The following is a 24169-nucleotide window of genomic DNA, read 5'->3' as shown; positions in this document are numbered from 1 at the left end:
GGCATACATTGCATTTGAGTTTCTCTCCCGGTGCAACGCACGGGCATATTTACTAGTCTATACCTAATAATAAAGGAGCTAAGGTTTCTGCCAAAATTTTCGTCCAACTTTAAAATACCCCTGTTTTCGGTTAAAATTACAGCACCTGCCACCGCGTTAGTGAATAACGATTCGTCTGTCCACCCAAACTGGGCCGACTGGGCCTGGAATCGTTTGTACGACCTGCTTCCTCCCGTCCCGCACCTGCTTCCTCCGGTCCCGCACCTGAACTAGAGCAGTTCATGACGAACACGATATACTACAAAATTGAATCCTGAATTCTTGCCTCCTCATGAAAACCCACTCATATATAATTCCTTTCGGCCTAAAGTTGATTCCCACAACGTGCCGCCGCCGCCGCCCCCTCCCCCTCGTGCTACTCTGGCGTGGCAAAAGAACATCTCGATTGAATCTTACCGAAGCCTCAGATCCGGTCGCGAGAGTTCATGAATCTGTTGCGGCTTTGCCGCGGCAGCTCAACCCGATGACCCCGAATTTGATCTCTAGCACCTGAGATCCAATCCTCCTCAACCACCGGCCGCCGGACGTCTCTGAATCCCGCTGCTAACAGGCCCCATAGTATCGATTTGTTTTCCACTGCGCCATGTTGCCTCCGCTCTCTCGTGTCAAATCGATCGGTGGCCGATCAATATTGCTCTTCCATGCGCATCCCGGCCGACGCGTGGTTCGATCCACTGAATCCGGTGCCGACGTGCTGATCTTGCGACAAGTCGCTGAAGCCTGAAGCTCTCGCTCGATCTGGAAAGGAGAGCAGATCCTGTTGCTTTGCACCCACGGATCGAGAAGTTTTGGTGTCAGACTACTCCACGGATTGGGGAAGAAGGCGCATGATCGTTGTCAATTCTATGTGCATAGTCCGATGTTGGGAAGCTAGCCAGTGTCACCGTGATTCTCCCCTTCACAAATCGAAGATAGCGCAATCAAACTCATCCGCTGCGGCCTGCCGCGATCTCCGCCGGAGGACGAGGACGAGGACGAGCCGCTGGGTGGGAGGCTCTGTTCCTTCATACTAAATGACCACACGCTTCTGAAGCTGGCTGTTTCAAAGGAATATTGAAATATTGCGGTTAGCTGTGCAGGTACAGTGGTGTTTATACCAGCGTGTCGTCATGGACTCGAATCCAAGTGCCGATCTACAGATTGGTTCAACTATATCTAGCTGCCAAAACCCATGAATCTGTGTTTGCTTGGGATCATTGTGATCATGTTTCTAATTCAAACACTTTGGCTGTGATTCGGAAGGATATTACTTTTACTGAAAACGTATGAGAACCTAGCAATGCAAGGTCTTCAAGAACCCCTCAGGAGTCAGGAGCGGGGGAAGAAGTCAAGAAGCGATGACACCGGGCGTGGATGCTCCATGGTGGGACGTACACCAGCCACTGAACTAAAGCTGTACTAATGAGTTGGTTAGACGTAGAAGTCTGAAGGGAATGATGAGATATTCTTGCCAGTTACGTATCCGTGTAGATGCAAATTAAGTTGTTGTATCACTACTAATTTTTTCGTGCCTTCTAGCTGATGATATGACAACCTGTTTACTTTTGAAGTAAATTACTTGGCATGACATGACACTTTTCAGATCATTGCAGGGCATTGTTCTTATATAAGAGCAGATAAAGTAATACCAGGTTTCTTGTGTTGCATGGTTACCGCAACTAGGATATTGTACTAACTTTCTTTGCTCTGTGTTCAAACAAAATTTTATATTTTCAGAGTTTAAGTGTGGAAGCTAGCAGGGAAAAGGCTGCAACGCAGAAAGAAAGCAAGGAACCATGGTAAAAGGAGTTTTGAGAATTATATGCGGATTGTTTGAATAGTTAGTTATTCCAGTGGTTGATTGGTAAGATTGACCTTCGCATGTATGTTCAGCGAGAGATGGATTGAGATATTATTTCTAAAGTTTGTTGCAGGCCAGGTGCCTATCTATGTGTATTTATGAGAGGTTGACATAACGGTCCACAGTTAGACGGAAAATTGTGTAAAGATTAAGCCGCACCTACAAAAACACATGCATTCCTCCAGAGCAGATATTTGCTCCGTAGCGAAGCACGGGCTTTGTCCTAGTGATTTCCTAAGAATCTAAGCCTAAGAATGAAGCCGTACACACATATAAATTTCTATGGGATTCCTTTCGGTCAAAGGAGTCTTGGGACCTACTGTATCTCCCAAAGCCATTTTATTCGAAACGAGAGAAGCACCCATACTTCCTCCTCGAAACGAACTTTCGCACCGCTTTACAAATACTACGGGAGAATTGTCGTACGCCGACGGCCAGGCGATGTGCCGACGGCCAAATGTCGGGGCCGTCGGCACAGGAGCCTCTGGAGCGCGGCGACAAGGATGGTCGTCGACGTTAAATTGGTCGTCGGTACAGGCTGGAGGTGCCGACGACCACTGTCGACACAGTTCTGGCCGTCGGCACAGGACCAATCTGGCCGTCGGCACAACGTTTTTTTTCCTTTTTTTCACTACAGACTTGTGTCGACGGTTATACCGTCGGCATAGCTTTTTTCTATTTCTCCACAGCAGTCTTCATTAAAACATAACTAAATCATTCTAATTGAGAAAAAAAGTATAATATATCAAATTTTGCAGAAAAACAAGAAAATGAACTTTTATAGTACATAGAGGATGACATGCGGGTCCCATGAGCCAGCAGGTTCCTCAACGTTTCAAACGTGGCATGAGATCGAAAGAAAAAGGCAAGTGACCAAATATCAGGATCCAAAAATAATTCAAGAAAAGAAACTTGATTGTACATAGAGGATGACATGCGGGTCCCATTTTGCAGCAGCGGTATCACCGTTCGAGAGGCGGCAGCGAATCGAAAGAAAAAGGCAAGTGACCAAATATGAGGTGCCAAAAAAATTCAAGAAAAGAAAGTTTTATAGTACATAGAGGATGACATGCGGGTCCCATGAGCCTGCAGGTTCCTCAACGTTTCAAACGTGGCATGAGATCGCAAGAAAAAGGCAAGTGACCAAATATCAGGAGCCAAAAATATTCAAGAAAAGAAACTTGATTGTACATAGAGGATGACATGCGGGTCTCATTTTGCAGCAGCGGTATCACCGTTTGAGAGGCTGCATGAGATCGAAAGAAAAAGGCAAGTGACCAAATATCAGGAGCCAAAAATAATCCAAGAAAAGAAATTTTATTGTACATAGAGGAATAGTTACTATGACATATAAAATGACGTCACGCGGCTCCGTGAGATTTTTTAACTTCGTTCAAATTGCCATCTGGCCAAAACAGGGCCCCTGGGATATGCGGTATCGCCGTACCGGGCGTGTGGGTGCACCCATTTATGAACAAACTAAGCGGACAAAAATTAGCACATATAATGATGCGTCTTAGAACTAAAAAAATCCGAAATTTCTGGAGCGACGGATAGTTGACCCCTAGTTCAAATCCGGTCAGTTTCCAGCGGATTCGGTAGGACACCGCCGGAAGCCGCATGGGTTCCCAAAAAGCTAACGCGTGCACATGTCATGTGATAGGTGGTGTGTAGGTGGTCTACTATCATCGCACGGAGGTTTCACGTCATACTAAAATACGCCCCATGTAGCTGCTTCACAAATAAAAAACGTTTGGGCACACTAAAAATGAAAAGATGGTCGCCTGTGGGTCTGATTAGAAATACTCGTCCGGGGTCTTCCTTCCCATCCTAGGGCCCACACACATGCCAAATATGATCTCGTTTCAGCAAACTATACCATGCCGAGGCCGTTTCCCACCTCATTTCCCCTAAAATCCATAGAACTCCGGACGTGATAACTCTTTTCGTGAAGGGTTTTTCAAAATAATTGTCGTATCCCAGTTTTGACAAATGGAATAGTCACTATGACATATAAAATAACGCCACGTGGCTCCGTGGGATTTTTTGACTTCGTTCAAATTGTCATGCATCTGGCCAAAACAGGGCCCTCGGGACATGCGGTATCACCGTACCGGACGTGCGGGTGCACTCATTCGCGAACAAACTAAATGGACAAAAATCAGCACATATAGTGATGCGTCTTAGAACTAAAAAGATTTTTCCAGAATTTCTGGAGCGACGGATAGTTGACCCCTAGTTCAAATCCGGTCAGTTTCCAACGGATTCAGCGGGACACCGCCGGAAGCCGCATGGGTTCCCAAAAATGTAACGTGTGCACATGTCATGTGATAAGTGGTGCGTAGGTGGTCTACTATCATCACACGGAGGTTTCACGTCATACTAAAAGGCGTCCCATGTAGCTGCTTCACAAATAAAATCGTTTGGGCACGCTAAAAATGAAAAGATGGTTGCCCGTGGGTCGGATTAGAAATCCGCGTCCGGGGTATTGCTTCCCCTTCTAGGGCTCACACACGTGCCAAATATGACCTTATTTCGGCAAACTATGCCATGCCGATGCCGTTTTCCACCTCATTTCTGATAAAGTCAATCAGATTTAAACTAGAGGTACTTGATCTAATGCTCATGATTTTTAGGTAAATTAACTTTGTAGGTTCAAAATATGATATGGATGTCATATTTGTATTCCTCTCATTTTTCTGATCAATTTAGACATGTTATTTGCCAAATTCGCATTTACTGATATTAATTATTCCATATTAAATAAAAAAGACAAAAAATAAATTATTTAATTGTTTTTCAGATTCTATATTATTATTATTTTTATATATTAAATTATTTACTTAAGTAATTGTTTAGAATTCAAAAATATAGAGGTGTGGCATCACGGTCAAAGGGTTAATATGATTGATATGGTATTATTAACAACAAAGTATCATTTCTATCATGGAAATTCATTCGAAGAGAACCAAGAAGTTAAACGTGCTGGGCGGGAGTAGTGTGAGGATGAGTGACCAACTGGGAAGTTTGACTACAAGTGCAAATTGACCTAAGATTAGGTGTACTAAGTGTGATTGTGAAAGATTAACAAGTAAAACAGAATAAGGAGAAAATTGAAAAAATATAAAATAAAATATTTTCCAAATAACATAATTTGAATATTTTTTTAATTTTTTTTAATATTTTGAAATACTATGCCGACGGTTCTGTGCCGACAGTGATTGTGCAGTCCCCGACCAGAACTATGCCGACGATGCTACGCCGACGGTCACCGTCGGCACAGCCTGTGCCGACGGCCTTCCGTTTTGTGCCGACGGCCAGCTCTCCCGTAGTGCAAAGTGATGATGAACTGTGCCGACGGCCTTCCGTTTTGTGCCGACGGCCAGCTCTCCCGTAGTGCAAAGTGATGATGAATTCCTCTTACAAGCAAATGAGATATAAACAAGAAAAACTAAGAAGCACCGAGCTTGGCACCGAAGACGCCGTGAGACTAAGGAGACCTGAGCTCCACGACAACACCCTCAAGGAGGTAACTACGCCACAGACACCACCGTTACCAAGACCATAGGGGTCTAGGGTTTTCATCCGGAGACCTAAGAGTAGCCACAACGACACCCTCAAGAGAGTCATGACACCTGCATGTGTCGCCGTCGTTGGCGCCGGAGCCACCTCGATGACCCCTGGTGCCGGATCCTGTTCCGGCAGCGCGGCAGGCACGTACGCAGGCAACGTCGCGGTCGTCTCGTGATTCTGTCGACTGGCCCGGCGCGCCATCACATCGAAACGGCGAGCGATCACAACGTAACACGATCCTTGTGGATCGCCGGCGGGTCCCTGGCCGTTGCTGCAACAATGCGGTGCAGACACCGAGCTTGCGTTGGTGACCGGACACCGGAGCCATGCATGCATAGGCTGCTCGATCGCCTGTGTCGCGATCGGTTCAGCAAGCCGGCGACGTGCGCACGACATCGAACCCTTTCGGCGGCCCAACTGTTGCCGGCTGGGAGCGTCGTCGCCACCACACCACCATGTACGACTGTTGCCGCGCCGACCGCCAGAAAAGTGGGGGCGTTCCGACGTGTCGGGGTGTCCGGGCCGGACACCGTTCGGTGGCGCCTGGTTGAATATGGGCGCCTCGCGTTCCTCGTGCACGGACGAGCGACGGCGACGCGACCGCTAGCTCTGCCGACGGTCGGTGCCGCCGCGCGCTCGTCGCTTCCGCCGTGGATGTATGGCTCGCCCACGTACGGCCCACGGCGCTGGGGCACGCCGGCATGTCGCGCCCACGGCTTCTGGCGTGTCCGTCGTAGCTGTACCAATCAGCAGCCACCTGCGGGGCTCGGTTTGTCGTCGACATGTCCCCGGCCGGCCACCGTGCGTCGTGGCGCCATGCATTACTGTCCTCTTCCATTCACATGGTCACCGATGGATCGGTAGACGCGGACGTAGGTACGGCTCCAATCATACCGTACATACCGCGCTCGGGACTTGTCATTGGCAACGATGGTGTTGCCGCATCTGCCTCGTCCCGTTCTAGCGGCAATGTCGTTGTGCCCCGACAGAGGGAGATCTAGATAGCGCGACAGGGCGGCTGCCGTTGTATGCGCGTCTGCAGACACCGTACCTGCCGCACTGTACTCGCTACCGGAAGCAACTCGTACGCGGGTGATCGTGCCAATGGGAGACGGCAGGAACAGTCATTCTGGTAAGGCTGTCGGCTACCAGTACAAGCAGGCTCTCGTGGATAGTACTCCTTCGTATCACCTCTGTGCCTAATTTAAAACGTTTTGGTAGGAACAGGTGCACTGAGGATCATGTATGTCAGTATGTGGGCCATTCTCATCTGGGTTATGTCTGCAACTGGTTATCACTCTGGAAACCAAGGAGATGTACAGTTAATTGTCAAAGAAAGCTAGATACACGTGCAGTTGGCGAGTAGCAACATAAAACAGAGTAAAGTTAGGTCACACCCAGGCTCCATTCAGGTTCAGGAGCTAATCAGGCATTCGCTTACATGGGCATAAACAAAAATTTCCAGGCAAGGAACTAAGCGCCTAGTAAAGGCATCTCTAAAGAGTGCAGCTTCCGTTTGTCCAGAATTTTCATTGATTTCTCACTGGCAGCTGCGGGCCATTTTTTTCCTTAGAATGCAACCAAAATGTCACAAGGATCGAGCTGTGAACTCGTCTCTCAATAGCAGTTTTAAAAGCCCACCCACGGGAAACAACCGAAACATAACACGAGAAAGGCACTAAAGAACAATAAGCTATTAAAAATCGGAGAACATCCCCAAGACGGACTTCATCGATGAGCTTCTCGCAGGCCAAACCCTGGCGCCATTGCTGTGCATTGGATCTGCAACAGCTGCCAGCTCTTAGCATGGCACCCATCAGCAGCACCTTCATATCTAGGCTATCCTCAACAGCTCGCCCAAGTGATGATCCAGCAACAGCAGATTGGCATCCAGCAAACTCAAATGCTTATCTTGGCAAGGGCTTTTCCAGCTCCCAATCAGCGCACCATTTTTCCCAACACCCCTTTGACACTGGCCAGCTTTTGCCCTGAAAACAAACATCATTGCGGTTAGACCACATGGTCCGCAAAATCGCAGATGATAAGATGTCAGAACAGGGTTCTTATCCTCACTAATCCACTATCTAGCACTAGCAATGGATTCAAAATATAAGTATGATCTGATTATGTATGATCTGATCATGTATGTCAGTATGTGGGCCATTCTCCTCTGGGTTATGTGGTACTCTAGAAACCAGGGAGAGATACAGTTCATTGTCAAAGAAAACTAGATACAGGTGCAGTTTGTGAGTAGCAACATAAATAAAACAGAGCAAAGTTAGGTCACACCCAGTCTCTATTCAGGAGCTAATCAGGCATCTTCTTACATGGGCAACAACAAAAATTTCCAGGCAAGAAACTAGGCGCCTAGTAAAGGCATCTCTGAAGAGTGCAGCTTCGGTTTGTCCAGAATTTTCATCGATTTCTCCCTGGCATCTGTAGGCCATTTTTTTTCTTAGATGCAAAGGGGTAAAACCACTTGGTTCCATTAAAATGCAGCCAAAATGTCACAAGGATCGAGCTGTGAACTCGTCTCAACAGCACAGTTTTAAAGCCCATCCACGGGGAACAACCGAAAAATACCAGGAAAAAGGAGAACATTCCTAAGACAGACTTCATCGACGAGCTTTTCGCAGGCCAAACCCTGGCGCCATTGCTGCATTGGATCTGCACCAGCTGCCAGCTTTTAGCATGGCACCCATCAACAGCACCTTCATATCTAGGCTATCCTCAACAGCTCGCCCCTGTGATGATCCAACAACAGCAGATTGGCATCCAGCAAATTCGAATGCTTGTCTTGGCAAAGGCTTTTCCAGCTCCGAATCAGCGCACCCAATTTTCCCAACATCCCTTTGACACTGGCCAGCTTTTTCTACATCATTGCAGGTAGAGCACAAGGTCCACAAAACCGCAGATGAGAAGATGTTCAGAACAGAGTTCTTATCCTCACTAATCCACCATCTAGCAACCGATTCGAAATTATCACCAACTTGTCTCCCAAAAGTAACTGACACAACACTCCAAAGGATTTTGGTCACCGCACACTCAAAGAACAAGTGAGCAGATGATTCATGCTCATTACAAAACAAGGAGGTTAAATCATCAATGTGCCTACATTTGTTGAGATTATCCCTAGTTAATAGCTTGTCATTAGCTAGCAGCCAGAGAAACACGTGAATACTAGGAGGCAACTTCCAGACAGCGGGGGTATGGACCGGAATCCCACCATTATTAACAACACCATAGAACCACTTACCAGAATAGTTCCCCAATGGATGGAAAAGCCAAATGGGGCGATCGCCAGTCAGTCAACTGAACTGTTTGGATGAGCGCCACCAATTCTAATCATCTATCAAACAAACCCTGTGACACAGTCCTCCGGAACGAGAGCTTCAATTCAGCACCGTCCCAGACCTCAGCCACAAGACACTGCTGTTCATTGACAATTGTGTGCAGGTCCCAAAAGACAATAACAAGGGAGCAATGCCCTAGCCAAATGTCTTCCCCAAAAATAACCCGCCTACCGTTACCAACATATTCCACTTAGGGCATCTCCAACGGGACGACGCAAACGGACGCTGAGCGACCGTTTGCATCCGCCCGGGCCGAAAATGCGTCTGGTACCACCTCCAGCGGGACGACGTATAGTGACCGGGCCATCCGCAGCGACGCAAACGTGGCCCAAAAATGCGTCTCTGCGCATGCAGCGGTCGTCCGTCCGCCCGGTCCTCGCACGGGCCCGCCTTGCAGGGGCACAGATGCTTCGTCTTCCATGGCATTACTTACGGGCGGCACGCTGCAGCTTTCCAGGGCCGCGTTAATGGCGCGCCTCGGCTTCCGGGAGTGTGCGCTGCTGGTCGGCGTCGCAGTGGCAAGACATTGAAGGCGAGATGGCGTCCGAGCCTCTTAAAGGAAGGCTACCGGCGCCTATTTCCCCGACCACACCATTGCCAGAGCCCACCCTATCCACCCGACCGACGCCATGGGGAAGAAATGCTAGCCGTTCCGCAAGACCAAGAACGACCACGAGGCTAGCGGCTCGCGGTCCGGCAAGAAGCCACGAGTCGGGCGGTACGTCTGCATCGAGCTCGCGAGCCGCCTTTCGGAGGAAAACCGGCCGGTGCCATGGTCGGACGCAAACCTACCTGGAGGAGGCTGGTACCTCAACTCTAGGCGCGTGCCGGTCCCCCCCCCCCCCCCCTCGTGCCGCGCGAGGACCAGGAGCGCCGGGACGAGGTGCGCCGCCGGATCTCCGAGAAGATCTGGCGTACGCGCTCAACTCCTACAACTGGATCTGGTTCGGGACGTGGGAGTTCGACGCGCGCCGCCACGCTGGCTACCTCGGCGATGTCGAGTACTTCGACCGTGAGATCGTCCCGAAAGAAGAGGAGAATGACCAAGAGGACGCGGACGAGGACGAGCACGCAGAGCTCGCTGACTACGACCACAACAACAGCGGGCCGGCGTGGGATCTGGAGACACAGCCACCGGACATTACCGAGGACGAGGCCATTACCATGGCACTGGCCAATAGCGAGCTCGACGAGCTCAACGAGCACACTTTATGGGACGGGCTCGCAATCTAGCTCCGCGAGTCAACGCTCGCGCAGGGGAGGCCGGCAACTCCTCCAGCCACGCCGACGCGTTCCAACGACGACGTGCCGGCTGCTGCTCCGGCCAAGGATCCGTGGCCACCTTCACCGCAGTCTCCTGCGCACGCGACGGCCTGGCCGCAGTTTCCGCAGCATGCCCTACCTCCTCCACCGCCAGCGTACCAACTTCCATGGCCGACGCTAGAGTTCATCGACCTCATCAGCGACGATGACCAGTAGGCAGTACCTAGTTTTACCACGCCTTTATGGCCTTTTTAAAGTCATTTTATGTTTTTTATTAATGTAAATTATGACTTTTATGAATGGGGAAAAAAATTATGCGTCGTGCCGTTGGAGCCACCCCCGACGCAAACGGACGCGCGGTCGATTTCGACCATTTGGGACGAGACACGTCCGTTTGGGCGTCTGAAATGCTGGAGATGCCCTTATAACCAACTTTAGTTGCATCGGCAGCCCACATCACACCTTTCAAATAAGGTGAACAATGTGTAGGTTTAGCTCTAAGTACATTAGGAGACAGATTGTATTTGTAATCCACAATTAGTTTCCAAAGTTATTATCATCCATGTGGTATCTTTTGATCCATGAGGAGTAAACATAAGTTAAAGTCCCTCATATTTTTGAATCCCTAGACCACCATATTCTTTTTTCTGGCTAACAAAATCCCAATTAGCTAAGTGATATTTGTGGGAACCCCCAACATTATTCCAGAAAAAATGATCCATTTGAGATTTGATTGCACCAATAGCCCATTGGGAAATTTAAGGAAAGACAACAAATACATGGGGATGCTTGCAATACAAGTTTGTAGAAGAATAAGCCTCCCTTTATAGGAAAGGAGCTTGCCCATCCACCCAGCAATCCTTTTAATAACTTTGTCAAATATTGGCTGAACATCCTCTTTTCTCAGTTTAGAAAAGTGTAACGGGACACGAAGGTAAGTAAAACGAAACTCAACCAACTTACAGCCAAAAATTTGTGCAAACAAATTGACCTCACACACATCCATATTAATAGGCAGTAAATCACTCTTATGATAATTAATACGCATACCCGACATTTGCTCAAAACATGTCACCAACCATTTCCAACTTCTAGCCATATCCAAATCATTTTGCAAAAATGGATGGTGCCATTAGCATATTGCAAGATGATAGCACCACCAAGGATGACTTGAGGCATCAACCCACAGATGAGGTTATTTGCAGCAACTTTATAGGAAATACTATTGTACTTACACGCATGGGTGTGGGTGTTTCCGTCACCATCCATTTTGCTTTGAGATTCGGATAAAAAGAGGAGAGAGAAAGGAATCTTTCCATCTACCAAAGGAAGCGGGAATCTCGAGGAATAAATCGGCGGTCCAGAACACACACCCATGCGTGTAAGTGCAGAATCCACTCTAGCAACTTTATACAACATTTTAGAAAAAACATCGGCAACAAGGTTAAACAAAATGAGGGAGAGAGGATGCCCTTGTTTAAGCCCTTTTACAGCCATAAAGTAGCTACTGTTAGTATCATTTATTGTAAAACACAAAGGAATAGATTTAACTTGGTTCCTGAAGATCACCCCAAATCCCCTTGACTCTGACATTTTGTCAAGAAATTGCCAATCAATTCTGTCGTATGCTTTTTTCATAATCTAGTTTCAAATCTAGACCAGATTGTTTTTTCAATGGACTTCGTGGATTACCTCATGAGCCGCCACCACACCTTGCAGAATAAAACAACTTTTAATGAAAGCGGTCGGATTCTTAGAAATGATTCTACGACCAATAGGAGAAATCCTATTAGTCATAGCCTTAGAAATGATTTTTAAACTGCAATTCCCCAAACTAATGGGCCTAAACTTTTTCATTTCCTGAGCATTACTCTCTTTTGGAATGAAGGCAATAACGGCATAACTGAGCCTGGATACATTTAAGGTACCAGCCTCAAAATCCCTGATTAGAGCCATAATATCGGACTTAATTAACGGCCAATGGTAGAACAAAAAGGGAAAGCCATCAGGGCCCAGGGCACCAGCGGCATACGAGCCCATGAGGCCATAATAGCATTATAAATCTCTTCCTCATAGAATGGTGTATCAAGGATGGAAGCTTCCTCATCCATGAGGAGATCCTGACTATCCTAGGAGTTATTATCTAAAGAAATTGTAGGGGTCTCCTCTTTTGCAAAAAGATTTTTGTAAAATGCAGCAGCAATTTTAAGCATTTCACCAGTATGTTCAACTGGGCCATCTGGACCATCTAAGATAGCCAGGGTTTCTTTCCTTCTTCGTTGATTAGCTACTGCATGAAAGTATGCCGTGTTGCGATCACCTTCTAAAACCTTCCTATCTCTTGAACGCTGACAGGATTTGGTTTCCTCTTAAACCCAAATATCATCCAACTGAGCTTTGATACAATCCAGTCTATCTTTTCCGCATCAGATAACTGATTTTGTCCCAAAAAATATCAAGAATATCAAACTTTTGTAAAATAAGTTTTTTTTTTTGAAGCCGCGTCCACACTAATATCCCATCCTTTTACTGTTTTCCTTAATAGTCTCATTTTAAATTGCCAGATGTCAGTTGCAGCAGTGCAACTACATCTAGTATTCCACACTTTTTCCACAATACCAGCAAAATCTCCATGTTTAATCCACCATTTCTCAAAGCGAAAAAATTTCAAAGGTGGGGATTTATTAGCTCCAGTATCACTAACAAGAGGGTATGGTCGCTAACTAAAGCCCTAACAGTAACTTTTGCTCCCAATCAGTTGAGGCAAAGAACCGATCTAAAGTGGCCAGGATAAGATCAGATTGATTGTTAGACCAAGTAAACAATCTATTTGATATTTTAAAATCAATCAGATTCCACTTATTGATACAATCGTTGAACAGGAAAGCCCACTGGGCATTGAAATGTTCATTGCTTTTTTCCTTAGCATTTCTAACCAAATTAAAATCGCCACCAATTAAGGTAGGAAGTTGATGCTTTTCCATGATGTCATGCAAATCAGAAAATAATTGAAGTTTATGATCTGCATAGGCAGTACCATAAACCATAACTAACTGCCAAACAAACAAGTCATTTTTATCCGAAACAACAACAGAAATACAGGAAGAATCAGTAACAAATGATATCTAACCTATCATTTCTAATACCAACCAAGATTCCACCCGCAGTTCTTCTAGCAGGCAAGGTAACCCAATTATATGGAATATTGCCGGCAACAAAGTTCAAAAAATACAAATCAATTTGCTCTTTTTTCATCTCTTGCAAGCCAATAAAATCAAACCTATGTTCAGTGATCGAATCAGCTAAAGCTTGCGATCGGCCTTTTTTACTAATACTCATATTCCAAGAACCACCAATGATGATACCACCAGATTTATAACTACTAGAGTTTAAAACTGAACAGTTGTTTAGAATTTGAGATAAACCAACAGGCAACTGATGGTTAGCAACACAGTAGCAGGGAATTTAGTTGATTTTTAGGTAGAGGCCAGCGGCATGCTCAGTCAAGTGAGTAACATCCACATCAATAGATTCAGGCATCACAGAAATAGGATTATCTCTAGCAAACTGAAGGTTTCTACCTAATTCAACATCAATTAAACTATTGATAATATATTATCACCGGCTGAAAGAGCAAAAGATTTACCTCGAAAACACGGAGGGATCTCCAAGTTCTTCTTCCTCTTCTGATATTCCTTAGCCTTGTCGATAATATTTTTGTTCCCATGATTACTAGTCGCCATCCGAGGGGCAGGAACCACAGGGCCCCAGGTCTTCTTAGGAAGAACAGTTTTCTGAGAAGCAACAGCCAATTGCTCTAAGATGGGAAAAAGATTTTTCCTGAATTGACCAGACTCCCTGTCACCGAATTCATTTTCCTCATCAGAGTCATTAATCATAAAAGCCTCCAGAACCTGCGAGCAATATGCAGCACTAGCAGATTTTTCCGAGCTGTTAAGGCCCAGTTCTTTTCGGCTCAGGCTTGTGCAGAAACAGCTTAAGCTTAGCTTCCGCTGAGAAACAGCAGTGGAAATAAGCCCGTGAGAAAATCCAGTCTAGTTCTTTTCAGCTTATGTCGTCTAAGCTTATTTTACGACTTGTATGACAAAAAGTCTGTAATGCCCCTAGAATGTGATAGTGAGATATATATCTTGTAGTATGAACTTATCTAATGTGTTTATCAATTATCCGGCTAGTGGCGCATACCGAAACTTACATATGAACATAGTACACGAGTTCATATAACATTTTATAGACTAAAAACTCACGCTCAACTATGTTTGTCCCGTACATCTGCCATGCCATTTGTTGAGAACAATTCAGTTATCAGAATCAATCTTTCCAATCATCAAAACTCACTATCTCGATATCAATCAACAAGAATCATCTACGGAGTACTGTAAACTAGCAGGACAGGGAAGAAAAACGACAGAGAAACACATGTCCGTAGTACTACTTTAGAGCAGCGGCTACATTGGATCTTCCAAATAGGATGACCGTACAGCAGCGACCTACAAGGCTCGAGTACCAGCAGGTCATTCCTGTTGCGAGGTCCGGGACAGCGGCGCTCGTGGGTGCGAGGTCAGTGGAGGTGTCGCTGCAGGTTGTGAGGTCGGAAGAGGAAGCTCTGCTGCTGGGTCGGGGAGGACTTCTCCAGGGGCGGCTCGAGGCGGCGTGGGGCGGGCGAGATCCGGCGCAATCGCGGCCGGAGAGCGGCGCAGGCGGCGGCGGCTGGTCTGGAACCCTAGCCCCGTCGAGCTGGGACTCGGGGATGTGTTCTGTTTCTCAGCAAGGCTAGTTTCGGAAGGATGAGATGAGAGATATACGGGAGGATGTGAAGTGGCATTTTCTCAGCACTATGGATTCGTTACCGGGACTAGTTTCGGAAACAAAGAAATTACATAAGAAAAGAAGCTCGGGAAGCCACGGGAAGCTGGTCTCCGATCGCTTCTCCCAACTACACAGAAGGCGGTGGTGGCTGATAAGTTAAACTGGGCTTAAAAATTCAGTTCTTTCTAGCTTAGGCTTAATTTTGCAGTTAAGAGCATCTCCAGCAGCGTCCCCCAATCGAGCGTTTGGGGACGTGTTTTGTTCGTGTCGCCTTTGGGGGACGTCGCTCCCCAGCTGCGTCCCCCAAACGCCGCCCCCCAATGAATATTGGTGCACGAAAATAAAGGTTTTCATTCAAATTTGATTATATATTATAAAGTTTGAATGAAAACGGCTAGATTTCATCTAAACCTACACTACTGACCGCCCGACGGTGCGTTCGACAGCCCCGCCCCGTCGTCGCCTCCCCTACGTCGCAGCTCCTCCTGCGCGCGCCTCCTCTCCTTGCGTTCGGCGGTGGCCAGACGGTGCCGCTCCCGCCGCGCGTCCTCCTCCGCCCTCCTCGGGCCGCACAGGAGGGAGAGCTCGACGGCGCGACGAATCTGCGCCTCTTCGCGGCACGGGCGTCGTCACGGAGCTTCTTCTCCGACTCGAAGGACTCAACGAGCGCGCGTTGCTGATCGGCCGTCTCGTCCGGGTGCGGCCCGTCGTCGTCGGACCACTCGAACTCGTCGTCGTCCTCCACCTCGGTCTCCTCCGCCTCGGCCTCCTCCTCCTCCATTGGCGCCTCCTCCTCCACATCTGTTGGCGCCTCCATCATCGCCGCCGCCAACACGGCGTCCTCCGCCGCCAACCGGTCCGCCCGCCTCCCCATAACGCCCTCGGCGCCGCCTCCCGGCCGATGACGCTCCTCCACCGCCGGTGATGCGGCGCTCGATCGACTCCCGCCGTCGGCGCTCTCGACTCCCGCCGTTCACGGTACGGCGCCTCCCGCTCACCGCGCCGGGCGCTGGCGCTCGTCGGCCACCCGCTGCTCCATCTCCGCCCGTCACGGCACCGTCGCGCCTCTGTCTCGTCGAGGCGTCGACGCCGCAACGGTGGCGTCCTGCTGCTCTCGCCACGCTGCTGCCGCCACGGCCTCGCCGCGGCGGGGCCATGGGCGCGAACGCCGCCAGATCCGCCGCCTGCGCCGCCTCCCGCTGCTGGTGGGCCTGCTGCTGCATTGCCTCCCGCCGCTGCTGACGGTGTGCGCGCCACCGATCTTCCCGGGCGGCGACGTCGATGCCGAACTGCGAGTCCGGGAGTGGAGGAGACCGCGGTGGAGGGGACTGGCCAGCGCCTGGGCGGTTCGCCATTGCCACTGGTGGTGGAGGAGACAGCGGTGGAGCGACGAGGGCTGTGTTTGTTGCCGGCGGGGTGTGGTGGCTACCGCTGAGCCGGGAGACCTTTTATAAACGCCGGCGTCGGGAAGAAAGCGCGGGAACAGGCGAGAAGAGGCGGGAAGATCGCGCGGGAACGGGCGCTGCCGTGCGAACGCCGGCGACGCGTGGAGGCTGCGCAGCACCAACGAGACGTCTCGTCTGCCCCTCCGTCGCCATTAAGGCAAAGATGCACTGCGCGCGAATAACTTCCGTCGCGAGGTAGGCGACGGTTAGGTTAAAATTAACTGTGCCGCTGACGGGTCGGCCCCGCCACTCCTCGCCTCTCATTTCGTTGTGTCCGGCGTGCCCGGTGCGTCCCCTGTGGGACGGGGACGGGCTCGGGGCGCCGGACACCGTATGGGGGCGCGCCGGATAAAAATGGGCTTTGGGGGACGCGGCTGGAACGGTTTTTTTGTCCGGCGCGCCCCAAATCCCTTTGGGGACGCTTTGGGGGACGCGGCTGGAGATGCTCTAAGCTCTTTAAGAAGCCAAAAAGAACTGGGTCTAAGAGCATCAGAATCCACTTGATCAATATCAGGCATCTCAAAGTCCCAGACCGAGTCATCCTGTTAATTGTAGTGCAAACAAGGAGGCAGAGAACACAAGCCTGGAGGAGAGTTGCATTGCCACTCATCCAAGAGGATCTCTCCCTGAACACTCTTGCAAACAGCAGAGAAAGACAGACGAACATCATCAAGTTCCATATCTTCCCAGGAATTAGGAACATCCAGGACTGTCCTGTACACATTATCATGAATCCTCTCAGAAGCAACATTGGCCCTAGGGCTGAGATGTCTGTCAGTCTCCATCTGATGCATAGTTTCTTCCTTATCAAAACCACCAGTGTCAATGTCTTCCTCACCAGGACCATCACCGTCATCAGTATTTTCAGGAATTTGCTCTACACCTTCCACTTTATACTTCAATAGATACATTTTCTGTACAATCTCCATAATCCTTTCTTTAGGAATTTTCACAGGGTCACTACAGGCCACTTGCAGACGCACATCAGCATAGAAACTCTTGTAGAACGAACCCCAATCATAACAGCTGTTCCCCTGTCCTTGTCTCCTTGAATGGCACTTGCCTGGGATTAGATAACTGCTCCCTGCACTTTGATAGTCGTCTGAAATTAGATACAGAATGCCGCATAAGATACATTCTTTTTCAAGTAATAATGTGCCTGATCTCTGACATTGACGGCCATCTTCCCAAATGAATGTCACTTCACATCCTTGGTTTACCATCGTGGCTGGAGTTCTGTTTGATTGCCAGAGAACTGGATACAAATTTACTGAAAAAGGGTTAATTGACCACTAGTCCCTGACTCCCTCTGGGTTAAACTCAAAAAGCATGTAAAAGTAAAACCAATAATTAGTCAAAGAACACTCACACGTAAACTAGTGATTGATTAGTCCAGCAGACTACACACTGACAGAAGCATTTCATACTCTCTAGAGCCAATGCTTTGGGTGCAGTGCTAGAGACCCAAGACATTTGGATCACACAACGGACTGAACTTACAGTCAGTATTGCTTACGTAATCCACGTTGCATTTTGAATTCACAACCAGATTACATGGATAGTCCTACTTTTACAGTATATAAACACTCATATATGTGGTTCCATAAAACTTTAACTAGAAATAATAATTAGGTCCTCCCACTAGTTATAGGGTCAAACTGCAACGGGTACCAGTGTGACATCCTGGCCTAGGGTTTAATAGGATTGATAGAACACTCATACCAACAAGCTGCAACTTCTTTTCCGGAAGCTCATCTCCAAAGAATTCCGAGGTTAATCGTGCTTGGCCCGGAGCGATTTGATGATGGGTGACCGACCGGGTAGTACTTCCCGGGTGCGCACGAGTGAGGACAGGAAAGACATGTGTTGGTCTGTGGGGCTAGTCTAAAGATCCTAAAGAGCTGCCAGGGGTGACATGCCCGGTCGGGGGTGGCCGGGGTGTTACATTTGGTATCAGAGCCGATCTCCGCGGTTACACGAGCGTGTCTGGGTCAGGGGTTCGGACATGTGGCGCATGGCTGGTGTGGCCCGTTGTGGCACAAGGCATGGCACATGTGCCGGCACTGGACGGACAGACGTGTGCCAAGAGGGGACGTTCCTGGCCTGGGGCTGATCGACGAGGGCGTCGATCTTCTAAGGGGGGATGAGTGTGACATCCTGGCCTAGGGCTTAATAGGATTGATAGAATACTCATACCAGCAAGTTGCAACTTCTTTTCCGGAAGCTCATCTCCAAAGAACTCCGAGGTTAAGCGTGCTTGGCCCGGAGCGACTTGAGGATGGGTGACCAACCGGGAAGTACTTCCCGGGTGCGCACGAGTGAGGACAAAGTGCGCAGGAAAGACATATGTTGGTATGTGGGGCTAGTCTAAAGGTCCTAAAGAGCTGCCAGGGGTGACATGCCCGGTTGGGGGGTGGCCGGGGTGTTACAACCATGACTTCACAACTGCAAACATGATTGGACAAATGCTGGTCTATGGATCCACAAGGACTCCTTCAGAATTTACTTGACTTTGCCTATCTAGTATGACATGTTCAACTGTTGGCTAGCCTTACACAAGAGTTGCACATGTCCTTGGTTAACACAACTGGTACATGGATCTCCTCCGGACTAGTTTTAGCTAGGAAATTTAAGGCCAAACCCCCAGGTTGTGATAGTTACACCAAGTAGGCATGAAGTTTCATGTTTCCAACTGTTACAACAGATTATCACTGATTCCAACTGTTTGATGTTTCTTTTGAGGTAAGCATGAAGTTTCATGTACTACATAGAAAGTCATCACTTAATAATCTGGAAACCTCTTGATGTAACCTAGCCGATTTGTCCAAGCCAAAGGTAAGTTGAACATGGTACTCTTAAACCAAAAATCAATGAGGCTCAGAGCAATGACCCTAAGAACAGGGTACATCACCGGTTTTTAAGCTCCTGATCATCTAAACGTCACAGGCCAGAAATAATGAGTTCACAGCGCAATGGCTATCAAAAATAAAATAGTGAAGGAGAAGTTAACACTGGATTGAGGTATATTTCTTAGATTCTGATTAGGCCATTTACACAGGTAACAAAGATAAATACATCCCTCCTGAAGCTGAATATTCAACTCCCTAGTCAGCACACATACTTTGGTTAGCTTACAGTTTGTTGGTATTGGGAAGTAAATTCAGAAAAGCTTAAGCTGTTTTTCTAGAAAAGGTTTAAATTAAGAGAACAAATATTTTTTTTCCAAGTCTACCTCCTGCGATAAATCTCATGAAAATATAAGAACACTATAAGGGAAATGTTTAAGAAGTTATGTATATGAACATTTGATTTCAATCGAAGCTGGGTGCAAATTCAATTTTAAAAAAGGTTGTCACGTCAAGGGACAGTACGAAGGTCGTTGAATAACAACCGGATATCTTGTTTGTGGTGATGGTGCCTGTAGTTTCATAATTTGTATAACAATACAAGCACATCATACTGCCAGAATCAAGATCCAGAAGAATGGAAACTTCTCTGCAATACAAGAACCACAGTTCAGTACATTTACCTGTAATTTGTATAGCAAGCTTCACATTTTCTGTATGCATGGTAATATTCTGTTATTCTAAGCTTTCATCACAACATGAGATGCATTGTACATCCTCCCGTAGCTTCCTGACCCAGTGAGAATATTAGAGCACCACTATCACTGATTACATTTCATTTCTGCCTAGAATGTATGATTAGATGCCCTTCGGGACAAGATTGTTTGCCTTGAGAGACATATCAATGCATCATCGGTGCAGGCAGCCAGAATAATCATATACCGAGGAGCACATAATTTCCTCTATACCTCCGATATAGATATTCCGGTCCAGCTCGCAGAATACATCATTCGATGTAGTAATACGATGAAGCAGGCTAACAGCCCAAGCCAGTCCCAGCCACTTGGTCGTCAGGTCCTTCCACAACTCAGGTGTCAGCACAACAAACAACCCCTCTTCTGTATGCTTTCTAAGGGAAGAGCTGTTGGACAATCGATGGGAAGGGCAAATTTAACTATTCCAGTTTAATTCAATGTAAAATCCACGGACTGATCAAACGGAATGATCCTCCAATGGTGCAATCCTAACCAGTGGGTGGATGAACATGCTAATACCACTTTTCCTGTCTAGGGACCATAATTCAAAACACGCCACCCAACGCATTATCACTGTCAGAGTCTGCTCCTGGCGCCTTGGTCCCTAGCTCTTTCCTTGGCTTGGGTGAGAGCCCCTTTGCGAGCATCTCCTCGTCGTACTTCCTAGCCATATCCACCATTCCTTTTTCCAGCAACGCATCAATGAGTGTGTTGTACGCAAACGCATCAGGACTGAGCCCTTGTTCTTCCATTGTCTTCCATACAAAGAACACTGGGCGGAGGAAGCCCCATCGCCCAAACCTCTTTATAAGCATGACATAGGTGTCCATCCTTGGCCGGCAACCCCTCTCGAGCATTTTCTCAAACAGTCCAAGGACCTCCTGGGGGCGACTCAGATACTGGAAGAAGCAATGGTAGGTGAGCACGTTGGGTGCACAGCCGGCCTTGTGCATCTGCGGAACAAACGCATACGCTTCCTTGAACCTCCCTTCCTTGCACAGCAGCTTGACGATCGTATTGAAAGTGGCAGCATTCGGCTTGCAACCGGCTTCAATCATCTGCCGATAGAGCCGTATCGCGAAATCTACGCCTTCCGCGAGCCCAACCGCGTGGATCGCGGTGTTGTAGGCGACGACGTCCACCGGAATGCGTTTGTGCTTCATTTCCTTGAACACCTTGACGGCCTTCCAGGGCTTCCCCGACTTGGCAAGCGCGTCCATGTAGATGGAGTAGGAGTGGAGGTCCTTGGCGACGCCGCGGGTGTCCATGTCGAGCCAGTGCTGGCGGAGGCGCGTCCAGGCGCGCGTCTTGGCCCAGCCGCGGAGGAGCAGGTTGTGGGCCTTGGTCCCCGGCGGGAATGGCGGCGGGGCCCTGCCGAAGCAGAGGAGGTGGGCCTCGTCGACGCGGCGGTGGTCGCAGAGCGCGTCGAGGAGGAGGTGGAAGGAGGCCTCGTCCCGCAGGCCGAGGGAGTGGGCGGTGGAGTCGAAGGCGCGGACGGCGTCGTCGACGAGGTTGGCGGCGGCGAGGCGGTTGAGGAGGGCGCGGAGGGCGGGGCGGAGGAAGGAGGGGTCGGCGGGGTGGTGGTGGGCGAGGAGGAGGGAGGTGGCGAGCGGGAACTCGAAGTGCTTGCCGAGGATGTCGACGGCGCGGGAGAGGGTGGAGGGGGTGGGCGGCAGGTTGGCGCCGTCGGGGGAGGCGGACCAGTGGAAGAAGTCGAGCGCGCGGCGCCAGTCGTTGGTGTAGAGCGAGAGCGTCTCCAGCACCGCCGCCGCGTCCAGCGTGGAGGGCGGCGCAGGTGCGGCGGCGGTGGAGAAGGGGAGGGCGAGGAGGCGGCGGCGCACGAGGGAGAGCATCCCGCCAGCAGATATGCACTGAATACTGGAAACCTCTTCTCCCCTGACCTGCGAGGCTGCGACTTTGCCTTTGTAAACCGTCTGATTAGTCATATTTCTAAGCATTTGAATCAGCAGACAACACCCATCGCTCCATTAGGGCATCTCCAGCGGCGCGACGACGCGGAATATCCGTTTGCGTCGCGCGGCGGACGCGAGATAGATCGTTTTTTATCCACGCGTCCGTTTGCACATGGGGTGGCTCCAGCGGTCAGACGCATTTCCGCGTTTGCATCAATTTATGAAGTTTCCAAACAACAAAAAAAGAAAATCAACGAAGTCATAGTTATTACATTTCAATTTTTAATTGTTTACATGAAAATAAGATAGTATTTCTCTAGGCATGATCTTCATGGCCAGCCAATGTCCACTGATGCTCAATCAGATCCGTCTGCAGCTGTTTGGAGACGTTCTCATTAGTGACTTGTACATTGATATTTAGATACTCCTGCCAAGATGAAGCTCCAGGAAGTGGCGCCACCAGCTCACCTTGAAAATCCCAGTGGTTCTCATTGCGGCCATTCTCAACGATCATGTTGTGCATGATCACGCAGCATGTCATTACCTCATGCATGGTCTTAAGGGACCATGTTCTTGCCGGATGACGGACAATTGCCCGTCGAGCTTGGAGCACACCAAATCCGCGCTCAACATCTTTCCTGCAAGCCTCTTGCATCTTGGCAAACCTCCTCGTCTTCTCGGAGTTTGGATTACGGACAGTCTTCACCAATGTGGCCTAGTCAGGGTAGATGCCATCGGCAAGATAATATGGCTTGCCATATGCATTTCCATTGATCTCATAGCTCACCCGCGGGGTTTTGCCTTGCATGAGCCGGTTGAAAACCGGTGATCGGTGCAACACATTGATGTCATTGTTGGAACCGGTCATGCCAAAGAATGAATGCCAAATCCATAAATCTTGAGATATGTTTTTCCCTCCTCATGCCCGCTGTACGCACCCTGCCATCCAAATGGACAGTATTTCCACTGCGAGTGCATGCAATCTATGCTGCCAATCATTCCTGGGAAGCCTCTAGACTCATTGATAGACAGGAGCTGCCTTGTATCCTCAACAGTTGGCTCCCTACAGTAATACTCTCCGAACACGGCAATCACGGCTCGGCAAAACCTGTACATGGCCTCAAGACAGGTGCTCTCACCCATTCGAAGATACTCATTGAATATATCCGCAGCCATTCCATATGAGAGCATGCGAATAGCCGCGGAGCATTTCTGGTAGGAGGTGAAGCCTAACGCACCTGTTGCATCGGGCCTGCATTGAAAGTAGGGGTCGTAGTTTCTGACGCCCCGTAGAATGACCAAGAACAGGTCCCTTGACATCCTGTATCGGGGCCGGAACAGTTTTTCCGGGAAGATCGGATTGGTGAGGTGGAAGTAGTCCTTGTGGAGGCGGGCCTGCCCTGCCACTCTGTTGCGCGGCAGGTTTTTGGAGCGCCCCTTCACAGAGCCCCGGTGCTCCGGCCCGGGTTTGAGGTGCACTCGTGGATCATGGAGGCCGCAGTAGTTGCCAATGTCTGCGTCGACTGATCGGACTCCTCGTCGGAACTTGTCCAACATCTGCCACATGTCCATCTGCGTGGGTACAAACTGCGGATCAATGGCCGCGCACAATAGCGCCGAAAACACGAGTGAGAAACCTACGGGCGCAATTGACCGAACAGGTCGTGGGCGGCGCGGAAGGGCGGCGCAACCGAGAGCGTTTCGCCCGAAAACAGCCGGCAGATACGCGGCAGAGCCAAGGCCCAGTACGCTCCTGCTCTCCCGCGCGGCAAGAACGGAGCCGACGGCGACTACTGCGGCGCTGCGGCCGGACGGCGGCGGGTGTTGTTGGGGTGGTGGCGTCGCACTAGGGCAGCAAAGAAGGGGAAAAATAAGCGAAGCGGTCGATTTCGCTGTCCCTGACAAGCGGGACCATGTACGAAACGGAGGACGCTCCGCGCGACCGCCGAGCGTCCGCGGAGACGCAAACCTGGCGCATATTTGGGCCAGGTTTGGGCCAGGTTTGCGTCTCCGCGAACGGCCCGGTCACTTTGCGTCGTCCCGCTGGAGCAGGCTCCAGACGCATTTCCGGTCACGGCGGACGAAAACGGTCGCTTAGCGTCCGTTTGCGTCGCGCCGCTGGAGATACCCTTAGTCCATTTATATAAGCTACAAACCATAAGTCACCGCAATATTGTACTACCACAGTTGATATTTTCAGTACTGCAAAAAGTGTATTGTACCATAAGTCGCAGTAATATAAGAACTGTAAGAGTGAGACATAGATTCAGAAATTTCAGGCAACGGAGAAA

The 24169-nt window shown here is 49.2% G+C and overlaps 1 protein-coding gene across 3 annotated transcripts; it reads right to left on the bottom strand.

Moving 5' to 3' along the window:
• Positions 1–16851: 16851 nt before the first annotated feature.
• LOC127336937 (pentatricopeptide repeat-containing protein At1g80550, mitochondrial) lies at positions 16852–21881 on the bottom strand. 3 transcript variants are annotated; one of them, XM_051363805.2, is made up of 2 exons: positions 19894–21881; positions 16852–17619 (listed from the first exon to the last, which is right to left on the bottom strand). In XM_051363805.2, exon 1 carries the CDS (start codon positions 21816–21818, stop codon positions 20511–20513), a length of 1308 nt encoding a protein of 435 aa, XP_051219765.1. In that variant the 5' UTR covers positions 21819–21881; the 3' UTR covers positions 16852–17619; positions 19894–20510. The 3 variants fall into 3 exon arrangements, with proteins under 3 accessions (XP_051219765.1, XP_051219766.1, XP_051219764.1); XM_051363806.2 differs by having other exon boundaries at positions 16852–17453; XM_051363804.2 differs by having other exon boundaries at positions 16852–17448.
• Between the last annotated feature and the right edge of the window lie 2288 nt (positions 21882–24169).

This window comes from Lolium perenne, chromosome 2 (genome assembly GCF_019359855.2).
Source record: "Lolium perenne isolate Kyuss_39 chromosome 2, Kyuss_2.0, whole genome shotgun sequence".
Classification (NCBI taxonomy): Eukaryota; Viridiplantae; Streptophyta; class Magnoliopsida; order Poales; family Poaceae; genus Lolium; species Lolium perenne.
This window is presented reverse-complemented; position numbering and strand designations above follow the sequence as displayed.

What these genes read in the sequence shown, in the direction of transcription:
- LOC127336937 (XM_051363805.2), bottom strand. Translation starts at nt 21,818, where the DNA reads ATGCTCTCCCTCGTGCGCCGCCGCCTCCTCGCCCTCCCCTTCTCCACC.